Source organism: Diaphorina citri, unplaced genomic scaffold (assembly GCF_000475195.1).
Source record: "Diaphorina citri unplaced genomic scaffold, Diaci psyllid genome assembly version 1.1 scaffold756, whole genome shotgun sequence".
Classification (NCBI taxonomy): Eukaryota; Metazoa; Arthropoda; class Insecta; order Hemiptera; family Psyllidae; genus Diaphorina; species Diaphorina citri.
Window position 1 is genome coordinate 118,631 of NW_007378189.1, and position 24,997 is coordinate 143,627.

The window sequence follows — 24,997 nt, forward strand, 5'->3', positions numbered from 1 at the left end:
CAATGTTTTTCGGCGAAATGACGGTGACTTGATGACTTGAGGTCGATTCGGTGGTAAGCTACTCTCCTTTTATTAGCCTCACCCTGAATGTTGCTGGGAAAAGCCAGCACCCCTTAATTGCCCAGATGGTCAGATGGTCACTCGTCTGGGTACCATCAGCACGCAGCTTTGATGAACTTTAGTGATCCATTTGGCCAGCCTAGTTAGCTTAGTTGGTAGTGCGTCTGCCTCGTAAGCGCTAGGCCGCGGGTTCGATTCCCGCCCGGGGCGGATTTTATCCTGCTGGGATAATGTTCGTTCTCGGAACGGCTGTGGCTTTCTCCTATCCTGTCTTCCTTCTCTCTATGGTCTATAGCAGTTACAGTTCCCTCTGTCAAACCTCTTAAAAAAAAAAAAAAAGTGATCCATTGAGAACTGGTGCTTTCGATGTGCCTACATTGGTATATGATGGATTTGCTGAATTAAAATTAATACCTGTGAAATTTTATGATTATGACACTGCCTACTGTGTTGAGTTATAGCTCATAGGTAGAGATTACAGTGATTACACTGATAGCAGATTAGCTTATGATCTAGCTAGTACCTACTAATACTACCCGTTGTCGGTAGCGTTATCACCTTATCAGCTAGGCTCAAGATAATTAGCTCACGAGGTGGCCTTGGCCACTATCATTGGAAAATTATTTTCATTCGTGAAGATCATGGTGCTTCTCTTTGTTTTTCTTCTGATCTTTGTGTGAAACATAATCTATTTTGTGAGTTTGTAAAAACACCAGAAATTTTAAGAGGACAGATTTTTGTGAAATACTCGTAATCCATTCTGTCAGATCGTGAAAAGGATAGGTAAAATTGAAATGGACTCTGACATTACAGCTTATCTTCGTTTTTCTTCTGATCTTTGTGTGAAACATAATCTATTTTGTCAGTTTGTAAAAACACCAGAAATTTGAAGAGGACAGATTTTTGTGAAATACTCGTAATCCATTCTGTCAGATCGTGAAAACGATAGGTAAAATTGAAATGGACTCGGACATTACATGGTGGGACATGCACTAAACTCATCAGTTTATTGAATTTTCGTCTTCTTTGCCGCCTCACACTCTATCATTCGATACCACCACTCTCGCCTCTATCCACTCAAGTTTTGCCCGTGAAAATGGCAACGGATGACGTACGTATTTCGTTGCATGATTGAATAACTTCCTCGTTAGAAACTTATGATCTAGTACTAATACTACCCGTTGTCGGTAGCGTTATCACCTTATCAGCTAGGCTCAAGATAATTAGCTCACGAGGTGGCCTTGGCCACTATCACGTTAGAAACTTCTAGATGAACAAATTAAAAAGTGCACTCAGATCCAAATGCATCACGTCACTTGTGTTTGGACTTACATAAGTGAAAAGTAGATGTTCGTTTTTTCTACATAGAAGCTTTGCATTATTGAATTATCTGACCCTGTTTTGTACGGCTTCGCCAGGAGGGTGTTCCCCCACTTGTATTATGAGTAACATGGTGATTATATCGCTAAGAGCACCTATCACCATATCCAGGACTATTAATGCTATCTAATATGTACTGGTAATCATATTGCACCTATCTGTTGTAATGACCATCCTAACCAAAACATCAACGACCTTGACTGTAACTAGTCTTGATTATCACTTGGTGTATCAAATTTTGATTTTCGTCAGTGTTCCAAGTAAGTAGGTGTGTAACTTTAATCTGAAATTGGTTTCGGAATTACACCTTCTTCAAGGTGTAAAATATATAGGTATTGTAAATTTAATGTAATACCTACCTAGATCAGCAGAAATCTTCCATTTCCTTTCATTCTTATTTATGTTTATTGTTGTTTATCATTGGTTAAAAATTATTTTCATTCGTGAAGATCATGGTGCTTATCTTTGTTGTTCTTCTGATCTTTTGTGTGAAACAATCTATTTTGTCAGTTTGTAAAAATACCAGAAATTTGAAGAGGACAGATTTTTGTGAAATACTCGTAATGTCGTAATCCATTCTGTCAGATCGTGAAAACGATAGGTAAAATTGAAATGGACTCGGACATTACATGGTGGGACATGAACTATAACTCATCAGTTTATTGAATTTTCGTCTTCTTTGCCGCCTCACACTCTATCATTCGATACCACCACTCTCGTCTCTATCCACTCAAGTTTTGCCCGTGAAAATGGCAACGGATGACGTACGTATTTCGTGCTTATCTTTGTTTTTCTTCTGATCTTTGTGTGAAACATAATCTATTTTGTCAGTTTGTAAAAACACTAGAAAATTGAAGAGGACAGATTTTTGTGAAATACTCGTAATCCATTCTGTCAGATCGTGAAAAGGATAGGTAAAATTGAAATGGACTCTGACATTACATGGTGGGACATGCACTATAAACTCATCAGTTTATTGAATTTTCGTCTTCTTTGCCGCCTCACACAGCACACTCTATCATTCGATACCACCACTCTCGTCTCTATCCACTCAAGTTTTGCCCGTGAAAATGGCAACGGATGACGTACGTATTTCGTTGCATGATTGAATAACTTCCTCGTTAGAAACTTCTAGATGAACAAATTAAAAAGTGCACTCAGATCCAAATGCATCACGTTCACGTCACTTGTGTTTGGACTTACATAAGTGAAAAATAGATGTTCGTTTTTTCTACATAGAAGCTTTGCATTATTGAATTATCTGACCCTGTTTTGTACGGCTTCGCCAAGAGACTTAAAAGTCCCTTTACTTACCCCAGCAGTCTAAACAATGTCTCATGTATTTTATGGGTTTCATAACATAACGTAATACATAAACATAGCAATGAGTAGGTAATCTCCACGAGTCTAGCTGAGAACATCAGTGTCAAGTAGCCTCGTGGCCATCATATAATCTGGGAAAACATAGACAATGCCTGTACATAATTTCATCTTCTTTTTGTTTCAGACTGAATGAAACATGTAGAATGGTGCCTGATACTCCTCTAATGCCACGATGATCCTTCATTTGTGTCACCATTGGTTTTGTAGCCTCGTGGGCCTCGTGGCCATCATATAATCTGGGAAAACATACAGAATGCCTGTACATAATTTCATCTTCTCTTTGTTTCAGACTGAATGAAACATGTAGAATGGTGCCTGATACTCCTCTAATGCCACGATGATCCTTCATTTGTGTCACCATTGGTTTTGGATCACGACCCTGAGTGGTAAGTACCCTAAAAACCATTATTTTATTATTTGGATTTAGGTCTGCCTCTGTATTCTGTAACTTTGTGAAGGTCCATATTGATGCAGGTAGTTTAAAAATGACTTTTACAACTCAGCAGTTATTCGTCAAGGCGGTTTTCAAATTGATTTCCTAATGTTCAGAGTTCATTTTTATGTCAGGACTATTTGCAATCCTAGGGTCTTCTCAGATACATTGCTATGACCATGCAAATATTGCCATTCTTCAAATAGGTGATCCATTATCCAAAGAAGTTTAAGCTTCATAAGGATCACCTAGATTTCACCATTATTGAGTCATTATGGAATGGACCCATAGGACCATTGGTGTGAAGCTTATTCTTTGAATAGCCTAATGATCAGCTACCAATAGCTAATGACTTGTACAATCCTAGAGTCCCCTGAAACCGTGCAAACTATTGCCCTTCTTGAAATGGTTGATCCATTATCCAAAGATGTTTAAACTTCCAATGGATCACTTACATTTCGTTATTATTGAGTCATTATGTCATTAATCATTATGTACCCAGTACCCATAGAACTATTGGTGTGAAGATTATTCTTTCAATAGCCTAATGATCAGCTACCACTAGTAAAAACAATGTGAAGGTACATTTCGTGTCTTCGAGTGTTTTATTGTTCAGCATAAAAAATGACATTGTGAACCCAAACTTGGTCAATTTTATCTGACCTAGGAGAGGCATGTTATTATTATTCAAGGTTCATTACTTTATATCACCTGGTCTTGTCTTCTTTGTTTAATGACTCTCTAACGTTATTAGATTTATGTTCATGAGATCTCACGGTTCTTTAGCACATGAGATCTTACGGTTCTTTAATGAGTCATAAAATGAGTCAGACATAAAAAAATGTTGGGAGATTAAACGTACACATATTCTTCATAATTTATACACATTTACCTGTCAGCCACATCCATACATGTGTGTGCATTAATGGGACCTCGCACTTATCAAATTTTTGTTTAATGGGGTGCTAATTAGGGTTTCGGAAAATTGTAGTATCCAGAAACAAGTTAGTTTTTATAATGAAGTGTGGTAAGTATGAGTTTGTTTGAGGTGTGTTTAAAGTCACTTTATGCTGTATAACTGCAATGTTTTTTTGGCGAAATGACGGTGACTTGATGACTTTATGAGGTCGATTCGGTGGTAAGCTACTCTCCTTTTATTAGCCTCACCCTGAATGTTGCTGAGAAAAGCCAGCAGCCCTTAATTGCCCAGATGATCACTCGTCTGGGTACCATCAGCACGCAGCTTTGATGAACTTTAGTGATCCATTTGAAAGACTTGAAACAATGTGAAGGTACATTTCGTGTCTTCGAGTGTTTTATTGTTCACCATAAAAAATGACATTGTGAACCCAAACTTGGTCAATTTTATCTGACCTAGGAGAGGCATGTTATTATTATTCAAGGTTCATTACTTTTAATGACTTGAAACAATGTGAAGGTACATTTCGTGTCTTCGAGTGTTTTATTGTTCAATGTTCACCATAATAAATGACATTGTGAACCCAAACTTGGTCAATTTTATCTGACCTAGGAGAGGCATGTTATTATTATTCAAGGTTCATTACTTTAAACCTGGTGGACTGGTGGTTATTCAAGAAAATTCTGTGACGATGATAATGTCCCCATGGAAAATTCTGTAGAATTTGTGAAGTTCGCAAATTTAAACGTTCAGGTAATCAGAGGAATGATCGTTTTCGTGGCATTTTGTACTAGAGTGCTAAATGAACATTTGAAAATCACCTTGGTTTTCTATTCTAAGCTTAGAAAACTTTTTCTTTGGCTCCCAGCTCCATAGTTTCCTCGTTTGGTTCTGAAATCTGGATACATGTTGGTCATGAAATTAAACACACGCAGCCTCTTCAAGTCTTGGAATCTTTGATTCTGAATTCTTCCGTTTTCTTTCCATTATCCATTTTATTACCTATTAGTATTTTTTGGTAGTTTTCAACTTTTCTCATCCTTCCTGTCAACCAATCCGTTTTCTATTGCTCTATTCTGCCTTGCCATGTCTTTAATCTCCCCTTACTCCTCCTCTCTGTTCTTTGTGTATTCCAGTGAACTTGTGATATTTAAAATGAAAGTACTTACCTACCTACTTGAACTTTTATCTATGTATTATTTTTCTGTTCTTCTACAGCTTCACAGCACTTTGTTATTTTCTTTCCTCCTCTCTGTTCTTTGTGTATTTCAGTGAACTTGTGATATTTAAAATGAAACTACTTACCTACCTACTTGAACTTTTATCTATGTATTATTTTTCTGTTCTTCTACAGCTTCACAGCACTTTGTTATTTTCTTTCACATTTCTAGAGTAGCTTTCAGTAAAAGTGTCATCTGCTTTACTTCACATCTCTTCTCATCCTTTCATTCTACTTCGCAGATGAATGCTTATTTCTTCGTCTTCTTCCTCCTCCCTCCCTTTTCATCAGCATCTCAAAAATGTCTCCATTCTTTGAATAATTATTTATTGGCACAGATTCATTGTTTGAAAGAAATCGGAAATACTTAAAGTGCAATAAAGGCTTCGCAGATGAATGCTTATTTCTTCGTCTTCTTCCTTCTCCCTCCCTTTTCATCAGCATTTCAAAAATGTCTCCATTCTTTGAATAATTATTTATTGGCACAGATTCATTGTTTGAAAGAAATCGGAAATACTTAAAGTGCAATAAAGTTGAGCTGAAGTTCTCTCTTTGCCTTGAGATTTTCCACTCTTTGCCAAAGATTTTTCGCTGTCTTCTTGGTCTCCTTTTCATCGTCAAAGTTAAGAATAGTAATCACTATTCACTATTTATTTTATATTTATGTCTATTAAAAGAGAATAGAAAAGTAGATTGTTAATCCTAAATCTTTAGGTGGAGGTATCGAATCCAGAGCCTTCCTTCTGACAACCCGAGTATTTTCACCTCCGAAAAGACCTTTCAGCATTTCAAAAATGTCTCCATTCTTTGAATAATTATTTATTGGCACAGATTCATTGTTTGAAAGAAATCGGAAATACTTAAAGTGCAATAAAGTTGAGCTGAAGTTCTCTCTTTGCCTTGAGATTTTCCACTCTTTGCCAAAGATTTTTCGCTGTCTTCTTGGTCTCCTTTTCATCGTCAAAGTTAAGAACAGTAATCACTATTCACTATTTGTTTTATATTTATGTCTATTAAAAGTTTTTTTTTATATAAATCTAAATAAAAAAAGAGAATAGAAAATTAGATAATTGTTAATCCTAAATCTTTAGGTGGAGGTATCGAATCCAGAGCCTTCCTTCTGACAACCCGAGTATTTTCACCTCCGAAAAGACCTTTCTTTTCATCGTCAAAGTTAAGAATAGTAATCGCACTATTCACTATTTATTTTATATTCATGTCTATTAAAAGAGAATAGAAAAGTGCATAATTGTTAATCCTAAATCTTTAGGTGGAGGTATCGAATCCAGAGCCTTCCTTCTGCCTTCTGACAACCCGAGTATTTTCACCTCCGAAAAGACCTTGCTAATGAAGTAAACTATTTTCTACTCTATCTAGATCTAGAGGAAAAACAATGGAATCCGCCATAGAACAATATCATTCCACGGATAAAATAACATGCATAGCAATGTTGTCATTCATCATGTTTTTGAATGAAATAATAATTTCGCATTTTCCTATTAATTATTACGCCACGAATGACAGAATAATAGTCAATCATAGACCTATGGTGTGGAGAAAGTCCGAACTATGAGATATTTCTGATCTCGAAAGAACGAATAAAATCAGGGAAAATTTGAGGAAAAAGAGACTGTATTAAGTATTTTCGTCAGTGGTCCAAATAGGTGTGTAACTTTAATCTGAAATTGGTTTCGGAATTACACCTTCTTCAAGGTGTAAAATATAAGTATTGTAAATTTAATGTAATACCTACCTAGATCAGCCGAAATCTTTCATTTTCTTTCATTCTTATTTATGTTTATTGTTGTTTATCATTGGTTTTCATTATCATTTCAGTTTGTCTTGTTTTTCCCTTGCTTTATTTATAGCTCTTCTCGGTTTTGGCTATTTGCAAAAGATGTAGGTACTCTCCATACTGTTCTTCTCTCTCCCTTTCTTTTTCTCTGATCCTCTACCTTTGTCTCCTTTGGGCTTATCAAATGACATGATTAGCTGCGTAGTTTGTCACCATTACCTACCGTAATATTCTGCTGTGACCTTGTGGGTATTATCTTCTGTCTGTGTTAGGACAGGTATCAGAAAACAGGAAACAAGGGGGAAAAAAGATCTAAAAGGAACTTTGTGCTGAAAATGCTGAAATACATGTAAGCACCTACTCATTTTCAATTGAAATCTATTTCGAAGTACATAACGGAACAGAATAAAAGATATTACAATAGAAAGTACAATATGTTAGGTAGTCAGTACAACATTAGCGATGGTGCTTTATTCATACTGTCAAAAAAACGGTGCTTTATTTATACTGTCATTATTGATGGTACATTTTAAATACGACGAGCTTTGCATTATGAAACATAACGTATATACGAGTATATCTACGTATCTAGTATAAGCTATGATGATTCACTGGTATTTCCTATTACCTATTACCAATATGTATCTACCATTTACATTAGCAAATGGGAATAATATTGCGAAACTTTGAACAAAGCCATGTCCCATATCCCCCCCTACTCTACTCTCCTATTATATATGTATTGTCCTTTCTCTTCTCTCCTCTCTTGTCTTCCACTTTTAACATTATTCTTCTTCTCTTTATGCCACTTTCCTCCGTTTTTCATACCCCAACCCCTGCTCTTCTCTCTACTTCTGAGTCTGTTATGTTCTTATATTCCTTTCACTACATAAGTGAAAAATAGATGTTCGTTTTTTCTACATAGAAGCTTTGCATTATTGAATTATCTGACCCTGTTTTGTACGGCTTCGCCAGGAGGGTGTTCCCCCGTGTCTCAGGTCTCAGCTTGTCTGTCTATTATGTTTGACGTATCAGTCCATTGCATTCCGTCATGCTATTACTTTCAACTCACTCTCATTCCAAATTCATTTTTATTCTCTCCTGCAGTACGTATTTTTTGTCAAATTTTCATTCGATGTTGTCCTTTTTAATGTCAATATTCGGAATTTTTAGTAACTTTGTTTCCTGAGCTGTAATGATTTGGCATTGTTCTTTTGAACGAGTACCTATTGTCCCATTTTGGTTATTGTGAATTAATATTTTGTAATTTTAATTATTACGCTTAACTTTTTTATTGAACTCTCGTATACGTTCCAACGGCTTATTAATTTATGGTTTCTGTTGTGTTTGATTTCAGTGTTGTTGACAATGACTGTGATAGTGAAAGCTCACGAGGATAAAATAGATGGATCTCGTGAGCATGCTTTCAACTCACTCTCATTCCAAATTCATTTTTATTCTCTCCTGCAGTACGTATTTTTTGTCAATTTTTCATTCGATGTTGTCCTTTTTAATGTCAATATTCGGAATTTTTAGTAACTTTGTTTCCTGAGCTGTACTGATTTGGCATTGTTCTTTTGAACGAGTACCTATTGTCCCATTTTGGTTATTGTGAATTAATATTTTGTAATTTTAATTATTACGCTTTGTCAATTTTTCAATCGGAACCCTGTCTTTCTAAATGTCAAAATGTTGGAATAATTTGTTTCCTGAGCTGTTATGATTTTGGAATCGTTCTCTTGACAATGTTGTCCCATTTCAGTTATCTATTTTGAATTAATTTTTGCAATATTTTAATCATTACGCTTAACTTTTTTTGTTGAACTCTCGTATATCTTTCGACTGCTTATTAATTTATCGTTTCTGTTGTGTTTGATTTCAGTGTTGTTGACAATGACTGTGATAGTGAAAGCTCACGAGGATAAAATAGATGCATCTCGTGAGCATGGTAACGTAAATGCTAGTCATCCCACCCCAGTACGTACCAAATTTAAAGCCGTACTACTTAATGTCACCAGACTTTATCCCGTCCAACCTGACACAGTACCTGACAAAACCAATAGTTCCAAGCAAGAACTCAGTGCTACCACTGAGCCAACATTTAGTCCTAGTAGAACAAGTGCAAGTTCCTCTCCTAGTGAAACTGAGCGACCTGAAAGTGAACATTTACTTTTTTTACGTTTGTAATTCTGTCCGCGATTTGATCCTGCATTTATTTCGATCCATTTCCCCTTTCTATTCCATTTATCTTTTTAGGTAAATCCTTTTTAAGGATGAGCTTTTTTCCATTTTTCTACGGCGTTCTTTTTTTCCCTCCTCCTCCTCCTCCACTACCTTCTTATTATTTTCTTAGGTTTAATCCCCCTCTACCATGTTTGTATGTTGATAGAAAGCAATGAGATCAGTCGAGAGGGATACTGATAGACAATTCAGTATAGAACACATTGATACTTCACTATTCGCTACAAGCAGGGAAGAGTTTAGTGTACCAGAAACCATTGTTAGTTCAAAACCAGCAAGTGACCAACCGTTAAGCTCATATAGTAGTACATCTGAATTGACAACGGGCACGCCTAGTGATACCACACATCTTTTAACAGAGAATGACAGCAACCTCATGAATACAAACCAAAGCGAGCGCCTTGAGCGAGAAATTCGTAAGAACAATACCACTGAGAATACTAACATTGAACTTCATCCTAGCTATGAACCAGAGTCTGATGGTTTGGAACATGATAAGCTCAGCCATCATACGCAAGAGTTTGCCAGAACAGTGAAACCTGCAACCACTGAGTCGAACTATAACTCTAGTAGCGAAGAACATGAAGAAGAACAAGATGAAGTCAAGTATGAAAGAGAAGAGGGTGGGTACACGATATACGTGACACCACCAAGCCCCTACTCCTCCTCCTCCTCCTCCTCCCCTTCCAGTTCCAATGATCTCACAACTCAAACCCCGTCCATACCTAAAACACAAGCTCCCTCAACCACACCTCCCACCCCACCACCTGTGGAGGTGATTGTGGTGAAGAAATCAGAAATGGGTTCTAAAATCAAAGACAAAACAGCGCCAGAGGTCAAAGCTAAGTTGCCTCACCACCTGTGGAGGTGATTGTGGTGAAGAAATCAGAAATGGGTTCTAAAATCAAAGACAAAACAGCGCCAGAGGTCAAAGCTAAGTTCTCAAGTAAAATCAAAGACAAGACAACTACTCTGAAGCCTGTGAGTCCTATGACTGACACTAAAAGCAATAGTAATAGCAGTATTCAGGAGTTACTGAGGACACATCCAGAGCTTAGTTCTGATACGGTAGAGGATACTCAGAATTCCACCACCTCTGAAAGTCAAAACAAGACAACTAATGGAAGTAGTTTGGCAGACTATGGAATTATGAATGTAGCTCAGGAAAATGTGACAGACGTTGCGTTGGAGAACACGTCCATCAGTGCAGGTAAAAAGATTTTCTCTACAAATTTGAAGAAAGAATTATGAACGATCCGCCTGTAGCTCAAGAAAATGTGACAGACGTTGCGTTGGAGAACACGTCCATCAGTGCAGGTAAAAAGATTTTCTCTACAAATTTGAAGAAAGGCGAAGAAAAAGAAGAGTTTGTTCCCAAAACTCTTGAAACTAAATATTTATCTAATTACTTTCTTATTGAATTTCAGGTGCTGTTAGTTTCATCATGTACAGGCGATACCGATGGAACAAACCTCAAACCTTGAGTGATAAGTGTAGTAATCCAGACTCGAGTGGTTATATTGATGACAGTACACTCAGGGTAAGTTTAAATGCATTCGTAATCGATGTACAGGCGATACCGATGGAACAAACCTCAGACCTTGAGTGATAAGTGTAGTAATCCAGACTCGAGTGGTTATATTGATGACAGTACACTCAGGGTAAGTTTAAATGCATTCGTAATCGGGTGGCATTCATGAAAACAACATTTCAAAAGAAAAGCTTCATATGAGAAAATGCTGTACCTACTCTTGGGTTTTGCTCCTATGAAGATTTTCTTCTACAAATTTGTATTACATGAATCCCAACCTTCGTAATCAACCTTGTTGAAAATATGATCTCCACAACATTTCAAAAGAAAAGCTTCATATGAGAAAATGCTGTACCTACTCTTGGGTTTTGCTCCTATGAAGATTTTCTTCTACAAATTTGTATTACATGAATCCCAACCTTCGTAATCAACCTTGTTGAAAATATGATCTCCAAAGGAGAAAGCTTTACCTCAGACTTTTACCCTTTGAATTTGCCTGTAGAATTTGTGAAGTTCGCAAATTTAAACGTTCAGGTAATCAGAGGAATGATCGTTTTCGTGGCATTTTGTACTAGAGTGCTAAATGAACATTTGAAAATCACCTTGGTTTTCTATTCTAAGCTTAGAAAACTTTTTCTTTGGCTCGATAAAAGCATTTTGTACTAGAGTGCTAAATGAACATTTGAAAATCACCTTGGTTTTCTATTCTAAGCTTAGAAAACTTTTTCTTTGGCTCCCAGTTTTTTTTTTTGTTTTCAATTTTTCCTGGATTCATGTAGATGTGTGACACGCCACTTTAGCCACTTGGGAATCACTTTCTATTGTTTCATCTAGTGTTAAGCACTGAAGTACCATTGTACCTATGTGTTCAGATTCAGGCCCCTTTCACTGATCAATTAGCTAATACCAGCGGTGTAGTTGTTCTGGCCCCGAGGCCTTGGGTTAATGGACTTGGGAGTTTTACCTTATAGACTTTAAGTTGAAGTAGACTTTTTAAAATTAATTAATTCATTATACCTAGTTTTTTTTTACAGGATATGGTTCTTATTAGTCATGATTTTTTGATACTATTCACTTCTCATTTATTGTATAGCTTGCCTTGTGGTTCAATAAAATAACTGTAAAAAGAATCTGATCTTTTTAGGTTTTTAGCTAAATCACCTTTAGGAATGAGCTATTCATTTCTAACAAAAGTCACAACTTTGGGGTGAGGGTTGTGTTTTTCTCTTTTCTTCTTTTATTTCCTGAATGGACACTAGCATTAAGATTAAATTCAATACCTAAACAGAATCGGTCTTCCTTCATTATTATTTCTTCTTTCCCTCGCTATCACTTTATTTTATTCTCTAATACCCTTTTTACACTCTTAGTAATAATTGAGAAGCTTCAGGTCAAGAGAGGATATTGACATTTTTAATCTGTTGGGCAAAAGATAGTGTGTTCCAGAGGGTGGAAGTTAGGCACAGTGTCCTTTGCTACACCTAAAATTGTGACATCTTGATCCGTTGGCTGTCGATGTCGGTATGACAACATCTTTTCTTGCTTAAATTCGAAACCAAATTTCGTTGTAATACATGGATCTACAGATCTACACTCTACAGTGATAGATTGACTGATGGATCGACACTTGACTCATCTCATGAATAGTATGATTCATAAACTTTACATTTACATAATTATGTACACCTATACCTAACTAGATCCATGTGTTCGGATTTACAACTTCTAATTTTAGTTGGATGACCTCAGGGTTTGGTTGTTTTCTTGGCTTGAATACCGTGCTGATATTTCACTACACTTGAGGAATCGTTTTACGTATTTTTGGACATCCCTCAAGGACCGTAATTTCCATTTCACATCAAGGGTAAACCCATGACTCTCATGAGTAATAATCTCTTCTGGATTTTGAGTGCGTAATAATCTCTTCTTGATTTTGAGTGTCCCATTCATATACTCTTATGTGTCCCAATGTCCCATTTATATTGAACTTGTCACGAAATCGTTTGCAGAGGAGTGCGAATGGATTTTTAACCTTCAACGCGTGTTTTAATGTTATGAATGTTGTATTCCATCGGTATAACACATCCAGATGACAGTGACATACAGACTTGACGCTAGTGTCACGAGCTTTATTCAGCGTGTAAATATGTATGGAATATGGCAAGCACTTTAGACACATACTCGTTATCGTTATTGTATGTACTCAGTGTCTTCTTTATAAATATAGGTAGTTGTATACTCTGTGTTCGATGATTCCAATGTTCAATGTGTAGGCGTCTTGATGAACTACATACATGCATATGCTAACTTTTCACGAGGAATGAACATCGACCAAACAGAAGAAGTCTAATTTGGATCATCTGATCAACATCCTGGGAAAAGTGCATTTAAATATTCTAAAATAAGAGGAATCCGATTACAACTGTTATGAGTGTGTAAATCACCCACTGTACACCTTTAAAAACGAAAACGAAATGCCACTGGTGTAGATTCTTCCCTAAAATTCGATTTTGAAACGGTTCAGTTTCCTTACCTAATGTGTACCTACTTTGTACTTTAAGAAGATCAATGCACAAACATTAGAAGATGAAAGCAAGGTCTAAACACTAAACTCAAAGACAAGGTGATTCTTTCAGAGAAAACTGAAGATCCGTCACTTAACTCACATGAGATAAGGGTAAACCCATGACTCTCATGAGTAATAATCTCTTCTGGATTTTGAGTGCGTAATAATCTCTTCTTGATTTTGAGTGTCCCATTCATATACTCTTATGTGTCCCAATGTCCCATTTATATTGAACTTGTCACGAAATCGTTTGCAGAGGAGTGCGAATGGATTTTTAACCTTCAACGCGTGTTTTAATGTTATGAATGTTGTATTCCATCGGTATAACACATCCAGATGACAGTGACATACAGACTTGACGCTAGTGTCACGAGCTTTATTCAGCGTGTAAATATGTATGGAATATGGCAAGCACTTTAGACACATACTCGTTATCGTTATTGTATGTACTCAGTGTCTTCTTTATAAATATAGGTAGTTGTATACTCTGTGTTCGATGATTCCAATGTTCAATGTGTAGGCGTCTTGATGAACTACATACATGCATATGCTAACTTTTCACGAGGAATGAACATCGACCAAACAGAAGAAGTCTAATTTGGATCATCTGATCAACATCCTGGGAAAAGTGCATTTAAATATTCTAAAATAAGAGGAATCCGATTACAACTGTTATGAGTGTGTAAATCACCCACTGTACACCTTTAAAAACGAAAACGAAATGCCACTGGTGTAGATTCTTCCCTAAAATTCGATTTTGAAACGGTTCAGTTTCCTTACCTAATGTGTACCTACTTTGTACTTTAAGAAGATCAATGCACAAACATTAGAAGATGAAAGCAAGGTCTAAACACTAAACTCAAAGACAAGGTGATTCTTTCAGAGAAAACTGAAGATCCGTCACTTAACTCACATGAGATAGTCAATCGTGGAGTCATTAGGTTTTGTTGATAGTAATGTACATAGGTTTATATTTACTAATGTTGTTGATAATGCTCTTGCCTTATTTGGGTGATAATAAAATTCAAGGCTATGTCAGGATCGTCAGGTAGATAATCCATTGCTTTATTTGGTTGATATTGTTCGGATATGGATCCGACAATGTTGCTCTTATCTGTACTTATTCATTTATCTATGTTCCATAAGTTGTTAATCATGTGATCATGTCACATTTGGCTATACAAGGGATCATTAAGCTTGTCAGTTGTCAGCATATTATCACGGTAGATTAGACCATTATCGAGGGAATAAAGTGATTTTGTTGTCATTCATGAGTTCTCTCAATGTGCTTGTTATCATTGGGTGATATTCTGACCACGACAAGTCTTTACATATTATGATACCAGACAAACATTGATTTTAACCAAGTACAGATTTTACAGAGTTGATATCAGTCACATTGTTTCTAGTCTTATATGTTTGATGATCTAAATCGAATTATGTTTGCCATAAGTCATACTCAAGAAGAACTAAAATATCCGATGGTCTGATGATCTTCTCAGCTGAAGTTGTAACTTGCGGTGGAAGTGGCATAACACTGACTGATGAAGTGATGACCAGATTTGTAAAGCTCAACACAACTTTTAGTTGAGCTTTACAAAAATTAAAAGTGCAATGCCAGACTCACTGCAAGGTAAACTTGAGACATTTCTCATCTTTGTCGCAATTAAATACGATTGATGGTCACTTGCGGATCTAGTCTTATATGTTTGATGATCTAAATCGAATTATGTTTGCCATAAGTCATAAGTCATACTCAAGAAGAACTAAAATATCCGATGGTCTGATGATCTTCTCAGCTGAAGTTGTAACTTGCGGTAGAAGTGGCATAACACTGACTGATGAAGTGGTGACCAGATTTGTAAAGCTCAACACAACTTTTAGTTAAGCTTTACAAAAATTCAAAGTGCAATGCCAGACTCACTGCAAGGTAAACTTGAGACATTTCTCATCTTTGTCGCAATTAAATACGATTGATGGTCACTTGCGGAATAGTTACACATTTTATGTAGATGGACGGGTGAGTGTAGACATTTCTTACTACGTTTGAGTGTAGAATCTAGACATTTATTGCTTCCACCGCAGCGCAGTTGAGTTAATTCAATTAAGCTCACTGGTCAAGTGGTGATTAATTAGAATATGGCATCACTACGTTTGAGTGTAGAATCTTCAATGTAGACATTTTTATTGCTTCCACCGCAGCGCAGTTGAGTTAATTCAATTAAGCTCACTGGTCAAGTGGTGATTAATTAGAATATGGCAGGTAATTGTGGCAATGATAAGCAGAAATTTCAAAATCCTTGGACCTTCACTCAAATTTCGCATCACTTATCAGATTGACGGTTTGCAATATAACGGCTCATTGATACTGCTATTGCTACTTATCAGAAAGTTATTACTTCAGGTGTAGGTTTCAATTATAATTGATGAAATATTACTGATGTCTTCATGTCTTGAATTAGTTAAATTACAATTTCGTTAATGAAATGATCCATATCAATGGAAAGTAGAGCTTGTCACTTGTCAGAGACAACATCAACACTTGTATTGACTATAATTGATGAATTATTACTGATGTCTTCATGTCTTGAATTAGTAAAATTACAATTTCGTTAATGAAATGATCCATATCAATGGAAAGTAGAGCTTGTCACTTGTCAGAGACAACATCAACACTTGTATTGACAACAGTAAATCTATACTAGCGAAGAAGTCAGAAGTCAAACAATATTAATGTCATTTATGTCATGACGTAAATGGAAGTCATCGATTGTTATCTTTCTAATAAAATTTTATCCCTTTGATTTTTTCACTGTTTACCTTTGACCTTTGAATTTTTTATCATCCACCTTTTACATTTGCGTTTTCTTTTTGTCTACTTCTGTTTAACCTGTGTGTTTATTTTCTTCTTTCTCATTTATGTTGTTTTTTCCTGTGACACTTTTTTATTGATGACGTTTTGAACTGATTTCTAAAACTACACTAGTTGCGATGAGATACAAACCTATGTCAAACAACTTCTTGAGATCACTGGTGTATATGCCACCCCGCAACACCTTTGGCGCGGAAGGCACCAGAAGAAGATTGGTTGAGGCAATGGTCTCGCTGAAATTTTAATTCAATTTTGACCTATGTTTCCATGTATACTAGACATCAATAGGATATCATATAATTTATTTTGAACTATTGGGTTGTGTCGAAAACGAATATTACTTCACTTTTGTTTGAATATTTGACTGAATTTGAGGGCAATGGTCTCGCTGAAATTTGACCTATGTTTCCATGTATACTAGACATCAATGGGATATCATATAATTTATTTTGAACTATTGGGTTGTGTCGAAAACGAATATTACTTCACTTTTGTTTGAATATTTGACTGAATTTGAGTATTTGACCTTTCAAATTAGCTCGGGTACAAGCTAATGGATCCCGATTTTCTTTATTCGATTTGTTTGGATTGTGATTTGTGTCATACACAGTCAAGTTTAGTCGTGTTTCGTGAGCATGGTAACGTAAATGCTAGTCATCCCACCCCAGTACGTACCAAATTCAAAGCCGTACTACTTAATGTCACCAGACTTTATCCCGTCCAACCTGACACAGTACCTGACAACACCAATAGTTCCAAGCAAGATCTCAGTGCTACCACTGAGCCAACATTTAGTCCTAGTAGAACAAGTGCAAGTTCCTCTCCTAGTGAAACTGAGCGACCTGAAAGTGAACCATGCAATATAGATGAGAGGGATACTGATAGACAATTCAGTATAGAACACATTGATACTTCACTATTCGCCACAAGCAGGGAAGTGTTTAGTGTACCAGAAACCATTGTTAGTTCAAAACCAGCGAGTGACCAACCGTTAAGCTCATATAGTAGTACATCTGAATTGACAACGGGCACGCCTAGTGATACCACACATCTTTTAACAGAGAATGACAGCAACCTCATGAATACAAACCAAAGCGAGCGCCTTGAGCGAGAAATTCGCAAGAACAATACCACTGAGAATACTAACATTGAACTTCATCCTAGCTATGAACCAGAGTCTGATGGTTTGGAACATGATAAGCTCAGCCATCATACGCAAGAGTTTGCCAGAACAGTGAAACCTGCAACCACTGAGTCGAACTATAACTCTAGTAGCGAAGAACATGAAGAAGAACAAGATGAAGTCAAGTATGAAAGAGAAGAGGGTGGGTACACGATATACGTGACACCACCAAGCCCCTACTCCTCCTCCTCCTCCTCCCCCTCCAGTTCCAATGATCTCACAACTCAAACCCCGTCCATACCTAAAACACAAGCTCCCTCAACCACACCTCCCGCCTCACCACCTGTGGAGGTGATTGTGGTGAAGAAATCAGAAATGGGTTCTAAAATCAAAGACAAAACAGCGCCAGAGGTCAAAGCTAATTGTATTAAGACAGGAAACAGGAAGACAGGTATCTGTCTATTAAGACAGGTATCAGAAAACAGAAAACAAGGGGGAAAAAAGATCTAAAAGGAACTTTGTGCTGAAAATGTTGAAATACATGTATTTTCAATTGAAATCTATTTCGAAGTACATAACGGAACAGAATAAAAGATATTACAATAGAAAGTACAATATGTTAGGTAGTTATGTGAAAAAGATCTAAAAGGAACTTTGTGCTGAAAATGTTGAAATACATGTATGTACTCATTTTCAATTGAAATCTATTTCGAAGTACATAACGGAACAGAATAAAAGATATTACAATAGAAAGTACAATATGTTAGGTAGTGGTATCTGTCTGTGTTAAGACAGGTATCAGAAAACAGGAAACAAGGGGGAAAAAAGATCTAAAAGGAACTTTGTGCTGAAAATGCTGAAATACATGTATTTTCAATTGAAATCTATTTCGAAGTACATAACGGAACAGAATAAAAGATATTACAATAGAAAGTACAATATGTTAGGTAGTTATGTTTTCCATTTACTGAAGCTTTGAATCTGCAATATTGTCATTTTCTCCCCCTTATACCAATCATCCAGTAACATGGCTGCGCTCATTTCTGAATTTCTGCCGCGTTCTACAACATATAACCCGAGCACTTTGTTTTAGAACGGAAAACGGATATTGCTTTCCGCTGGTAATTTTCAACATTGTCATTTTCTCCCCCTTATACCAATCATCCAGTAACATGGCTGCGCTCAATTCTGAATTTCTGCCGCGTTCTACAACATATAACCCGAGCATTTTGTTTTAGAACGGAAAACGGATATTGCTTTCCGCTGGTAATTTTTAATATTGTCATTTTCTCCCCCTTATACCAATCATCCAGTAACATGATGGCTGCGCTCAATTCTGAATTTCTGCCGCGTTCTACATCATATAACCCGAGCACTTTGTTTTAGAACGGAAAACGGATATTGCTTTCCGCTGGTAATTTTCATAGACCGTAGCATGGGCACGTCTCATTAAGAGGTAGGTATCTGGGAGTTTAAGGGGGTAGGGGATACTGATAGGAGAGCCGAGGAGGGGGGGTAATGGGCTCTATTTTCTACTAAGAGATAACAGAGGTGACTTAAACCTGGGGCCTAGGCTTTGATAGGACTGAAAAGTCCATTTAGTTTTCTGATTGTTTGGGCCCTTAATCTCACAGTATTGCTCCTTAATCCCTTAATCTCGCAAAACTTAGGTTAGGCAGTACCTACATATATCATTTTGGGTTTCTGTGGACATCTTGGCTATAGGAGTCCTCAATTCTTATAAGGGGGTAGGGGATACTGATACGAGAGCCGAGGAGGGGGGGTAATGGGCTCTATATTCTACTAAGAGATAACAGAGGTGACTTAAACCTGGGCCCTAGACTTTGATAGGACTGAAAAGTCCATTTAGTTTTCTGATTGTTTGGGCTCACAGTATTGCTCCTTAATCCCTTAATCTCGCAAAACTTAGGTTAGGCAGTACCTACATACATATATCATTTTGAGTTTCTGTAGACATCTTGGCTATAGGAGTCCTCAATTCTTGTATAGCCCTTGTGTCAGGTACGTTTTGTTCCAAGCGTTTGGTAAAGTTTGAGGAAAATGGCAAAGCTTAGATTTGGCAGTCGATGTAATTTGACCGTATATCATTTTGGCTTTTCTATAAGCTCTTGGCTGTAGGCGTCCTCAATTCTTGTAGCCGTTGTGTTAGGTACGTTTTCCTGCTGCCCTAATAATGGTGAGGACAAAGCAAAGTCTGTAGGTAATGGCCTGCTTCATTGCTTGGTTTAAAACCTTTGAACGATGAAGTGAACCGTAGTAAAAGTACTAAAAGTTTAACTCACTATTAAATTTGTATTTCTTAATATCACTTCCCCACATACACCATTTCAATCTTGATTATTTGAATGTAGGTGTGGGTTGTGAATGAATTTGATGGCACTGCTTCATTGCTTGGTTTAAAACCTTTGAAAGATGAAGTGAACCGTAGTAAAAGTACTAAAAGTTTAACTCACTATTAAATTTGTATTTCTTAATATCACTTCCCCCACATACACCATTTCAATCTTGATTATTTGAATGTAGGTGTGGGTTGTGAATGAATTTGATGGCACATTCGTTCTCTTTTGACAATCTCTTCTTCCCTTTATGCCACTTTCCTCCGTTTTTCATACCCCAACCCCTGCTCTTCTCTCTACTTCTGAGTCTGTTATGTTCTTATATTCCTTTCACCTTTTCTTTATTCAATTATCTTTTCCCCAGCATTCCCAAGACAATATATCCCTATCTATTTGTCAACCTCTCATTCTCTCCCTCCCTGCCTTTTCTTCCCCTCTGTCTCTCCCTCTCTTTTCTTCTCCCCTCTCTCTCCTCCAAGTGTCTTCTTTTCCTTGAACAATAAAATTCTTATATAGTTATATACCTACCTACCCAACTTTTGTTCGATTTCGTGCTTGAGAATTTCTAAATTTAACTTCAATCACCTCTCCCTTCTCTCTGTCTCTCTATACCTACCTACCCAACTTTTGTTCGATTTCGTGCTTGAGAATTTCTAAATTTAACTTCAATCACCTCTCCCTTCTCTCTGTCTCTCTCAGCTCTCTCTTATCCTCCCTCCCTTCTCCTCTTTTCTCTCTCTCTCCCTCTCTTCCCTCCTATCTCCCTCCTCCTCCTTCTTTCATCTTTCATTATCTCTTCCTCTCTGTCAGTTCGTTATCTTGGTATTCTTTTGTCTTTCCCTGCAAACACTCTACCTACCCAACTTTTGTTCGATTTCGTGCTTGAGAATTTCTAAATTTAACTTCACCTCTCCCTTCTCTCTTCTCCTCCCTCCCTTCTCCTCTTTTCTCTCTCTCTCTCCCTCTCTTCCCTCCTATCTCCCTCCTCCTCCTCCTTCTTTCATCTTTCCTTATCTCTTCCTCTCTGTCAGTTCGTTATCTTGGTATTCTTTTGTCTTTCCCTGCAAACACTTGACATTTACTTTGTTGCAGGGTGTTCCGAAACAAACTGTTACTGTTTTTATCAGCCTGCGGGGCTCTTTACGGGTCTTAACTCATTCAAAATGCCCGGAACATTTTAAGCACTCTGTGCTGTTTCGAAAACTGCCTTGGTGGTTTGAGTAGTGGTTCTGTGCGGAGTTTATGAAACTAAAAACACTTGAAATATCAAGTGCAACAACAGAACATCTCGAAAAATGTAATCATAATAAAAATAAGAAAAGTAATTACGAATGAAAGAGAACAAAGAAGAGTTAAGACCTAAGGAGGGCATCGATCTTTGCTCTTTGAACAAATTATATTGGAGGAATGACGCGCTGGTTTTCCACGCTCTTGTATAAGGATAGCGTACAGGACATTGTGTATTTTGAAGACAGTGTTCACTGTATTGAATTATTTTGTGTTTTTACTTGAGCATGACCTCCGAAAGCCTGGTGACTCAATGAGGTCCCCTGTAATTTTATAAAGAGGATGTCGTACAGGACAGTGTGTATTTTGAAGACAATGTTCACTGTATTGAATTATTTTGTGTTTTTACTTGAGGTGACCTCCGAAAGCCTGGTGACTCAATGAGGTCCCCTGTAATTTTATAGGGATAATCAGAACTGGCAAGACAGGCTAAGAGATTCAGGTTTCTTCTGTGATAAGTCACCTATTCGCGGTTTGCTCGTGGTATTCGCGGTTTGTTCGTGGTATTCGCGGTATCTGCGGTTGTTCGCGGTATTCGCAGATTGTTCGCGGTATTCGCGGTTTTTTCTCGGTATCCGCGGTTTGTTCGCGGTGTCCGCGAACAAACCGCGATAAGTCACCTATTCGCGGTTTGCTCGTGGTATTCGCGGTTGGCTCGCGGTATCTGCGGTTGTTCGCGGTATTCGGGGGAAATCACAATCATGATAATCTTGAACGCAAAGTTCATGGGGTTACAGAAGAAGGGGGTGTTGGATGATTTGTTGTATGTGGAGGTTGATATTTCCATATTTCCAATATGTTTTGTATGAAGATTTGGCAGAAATAAAGAAAAAATCATCAAGATAATGATTATCTGCCAAGCCAATTCCTTTTTGGATTCGAAAGACGAATTACATCGGAGTTTTTAAAATAAAGAATGACGAGTCACCGCCGATTTAATGAAATTAAATTTTCAATACTCTGTGATTAGCGGGGGATTAAATTCAACAAAGCGGAGATCTTAATGGTCAATTTTGTTAACGTCATCAAGATAATGATTATCTGCCAAGCCAATTCCTTTTTGGATTCGAAAGACGAATTACATCGAGTTTTTAAAATATAGAATGACGAGTCACCGCCGCTTTAATGAAATTAAATTTTCAATACTCTGTGATTAGCGGGGGATTAAATTCAACAAAGCGGAGATCTTAATGGTCAATTTTGTTAACGTGGGACTGTAATGCCTCGTTGAAGGTTCTTCTCGCGGTATAAATTAACCAGGCACCATCGATATCACACCATTTGGGGATATAAATTCCGAGGTACGGCTAGGTAGGTAGATGAAAAGAATACCTTAGCTATAGGGAGATAATGAAATATTTTCAATCAAGGTCTCGAGACTTGAGAGCTGTGAATTTACGTAATTGTTGAGAGCTCTGTCATTGTTTATTGGACGGGGATATAAATTCCGAGGTACGGCTAAGTAGGTAGATGAAAAGAATACCTTAGCTGTAGGGAGATAATGAAATATTTTCAATCAAGGTCTCGAGACTTGAGAGCTGTGAATTTACGTAATTGTTGAGAGCTCTGTCATTGTTTATGGTTTAATAAAGAGAAAAAATAATTACCTGTACGTACTGTTTGTACAAGTGCCGGATATGGAGTTTTTCTATGTGTCATGTCTCATGTCCAATGTGTCACAACTTTTTTAATGGACATTGGCAGTAATGGAAAGCAGGATTAAAGTCACTCTACTTTTTCGCTCTTTCGCTGGAATTCAAACCACAGCCTTAGTCTTCATTCCAAAAGTTGTACTTCGTAGTTCTCTTGTAGAATAGAGTAGGAGGATTTCATCCGCACGAGGCCGGAATGAAAAATCTTAATGGAGTACTCCAAATTCTTAATATTGATTCTATGAATTCAGTAACTTTAGTGTTGTGATGTGCAGAACTGTGGTTTAACGTCAAAAGCCAATGCTCTTATTACTGACCTTTTTTTGTTTTGTCCGTCAGCTATGTGAATGTGAGGTTCAGTGAACGTCTCCCTAATTTTCTCCCATACTCCTCCACTGGTGATATCCAATGTGTCACAACTTTTTCAATGGGTATGGACACGGACAGTAAGGGAAAAGCGCAGTCCCTGCTAGAATGAATTAAAGTCACTCTACTGCTTCACTGGAATTCAAACCAGAGCAGTCTTCATTCCAACCTTTGCACTTCGTAGTTCTCTTGCAGAAAAGAGTAGTATTTTATCAGCACGAGGTCGAAATGAAAAACCTTTATTAGAGTACCCCAGATTCTCAATATTGATTCTTGAAATTCATTAACTTTAGTGTTGCGTGAAGAACTGTGGTATCTAACGTCAAAAGCCAAAATGCTCTTTTTACTGACCTTTTTTTGTTTTGTCCGTCAGCTATGTGAATGTGAGGTTCAGTGAACGTCTCCCTAATTTTCTCCCATACTCCTCCACTGTCTTCCAGTAAGAAATAATTCTGACAGACATTAATCGGATTGAGACACGCTATAAAAATAAATAGAATGAACTACAAGTAAACATGTACCTAGATATTTATCTATAATATTGATTGATTCCTAGCTTGTAAAGTGTTGCAATAGGGATGGAAATCCCCTCTATAAACAACTTGAACAGGTGGAGTGTTGAAAAATGATTGATGGACTGATAGTTAGAATCTTATTATCAGTACAAATTTCAAAACGAGAGTTGCAGTTTATTTGGAATATTATTAGATTATTTATTAGTTTTATCTGAACCATCCTATGTACTTTATATGTACAATTGTACATATGATGTATCTGTTTGCAATCTTATTTCGGGTAAATGATTCGAATAATATAGATAGGTACCTTAATTGTTTATCCTGCTCGACTAAAAAGTCCCTTTAGAGACTTAAAAGTCCCTTTACTTACCCCAGCAGTCTAAACAATGTCTCATGTATTTTATGGGTTTCATAACATAACGTAATACATAAACATAGCAATGAGTAGGTAATCTCCACGAGTCTAGCTGAGAACATCAGTGTCAAGTAGCCTCGTGGCCATCATATAATCTGGGAAAACATAGACAATGCCTGTACATAATTTCATCTTCTTTTTGTTTCAGACTGAATGAAACATGTAGAATGGTGCCTGATACTCCTCTAATGCCACGATGATCCTTCATTTGTGTCACCATTGGTTTTGGATCACGACCCTGAGTGGTAAGTACCCTAAAAACCATTATTTTATTATTTGGATTTAGGTCTGCCTCTGTATTCTGTAACTTTGTGAAGGTCCATATTGATGCAGGTAGTTTAAAAATGACTTTTACAACTCAGCAGTTATTCGTCAAGGCGGTTTTCAAATTGATTTCCTAATGTTCAGAGTTCATTTTTATGTCAGGACTATTTGCAATCCTAGGGTCTTCTCAGATACATTGCTATGACCATGCAAATATTGCCATTCTTCAAATAGGTGATCCATTATCCAAAGAAGTTTAAGCTTCATAAGGATCACCTAGATTTCACCATTATTGAGTCATTATGGAATGGACCCATAGGACCATTGGTGTGAAGCTTATTCTTTGAATAGCCTAATGATCAGCTACCAATAGCTAATGACTTGAAACAATGTGAAGGTACATTTCGTGTCTTCGAGTGTTTTATTGTTCAATGTTCACCATAATAAATGACATTGTGAACCCAAACTTGGTCAATTTTATCTGACCTAGGAGAGGCATGTTATTATTATTCAAGGTTCATTACTTTAAACCTGGTGGACTGGTGGTTATTCAAGAAAATTCTGTGACGATGATAATGTCCCCATGGAAAATTATTTTCATTCGTGAAGATCATGG

The 24,997-nt window shown here is 37.0% G+C and overlaps 1 protein-coding gene across 1 annotated transcript in view; it reads left to right on the plus strand.

Annotated features, from left to right (window-relative positions):
- The window catches only part of LOC113468504 (endochitinase A-like), a 41,975-nt gene that overhangs the window by 11,525 nt on the left and 5,453 nt on the right, over nt 1-24,997 (plus strand). The window contains exons 2-4 of the mRNA XM_026825465.1: nt 3,113-3,209; nt 8,547-8,601; nt 17,027-17,942. Of these exons, the coding sequence (XP_026681266.1) occupies nt 3,161-3,209; nt 8,547-8,601; nt 17,027-17,942 (1,020 nt within the window). The 5' untranslated portion in view covers nt 3,113-3,160. The remainder of the gene's footprint in view (nt 1-3,112; nt 3,210-8,546; nt 8,602-17,026; nt 17,943-24,997) is intronic.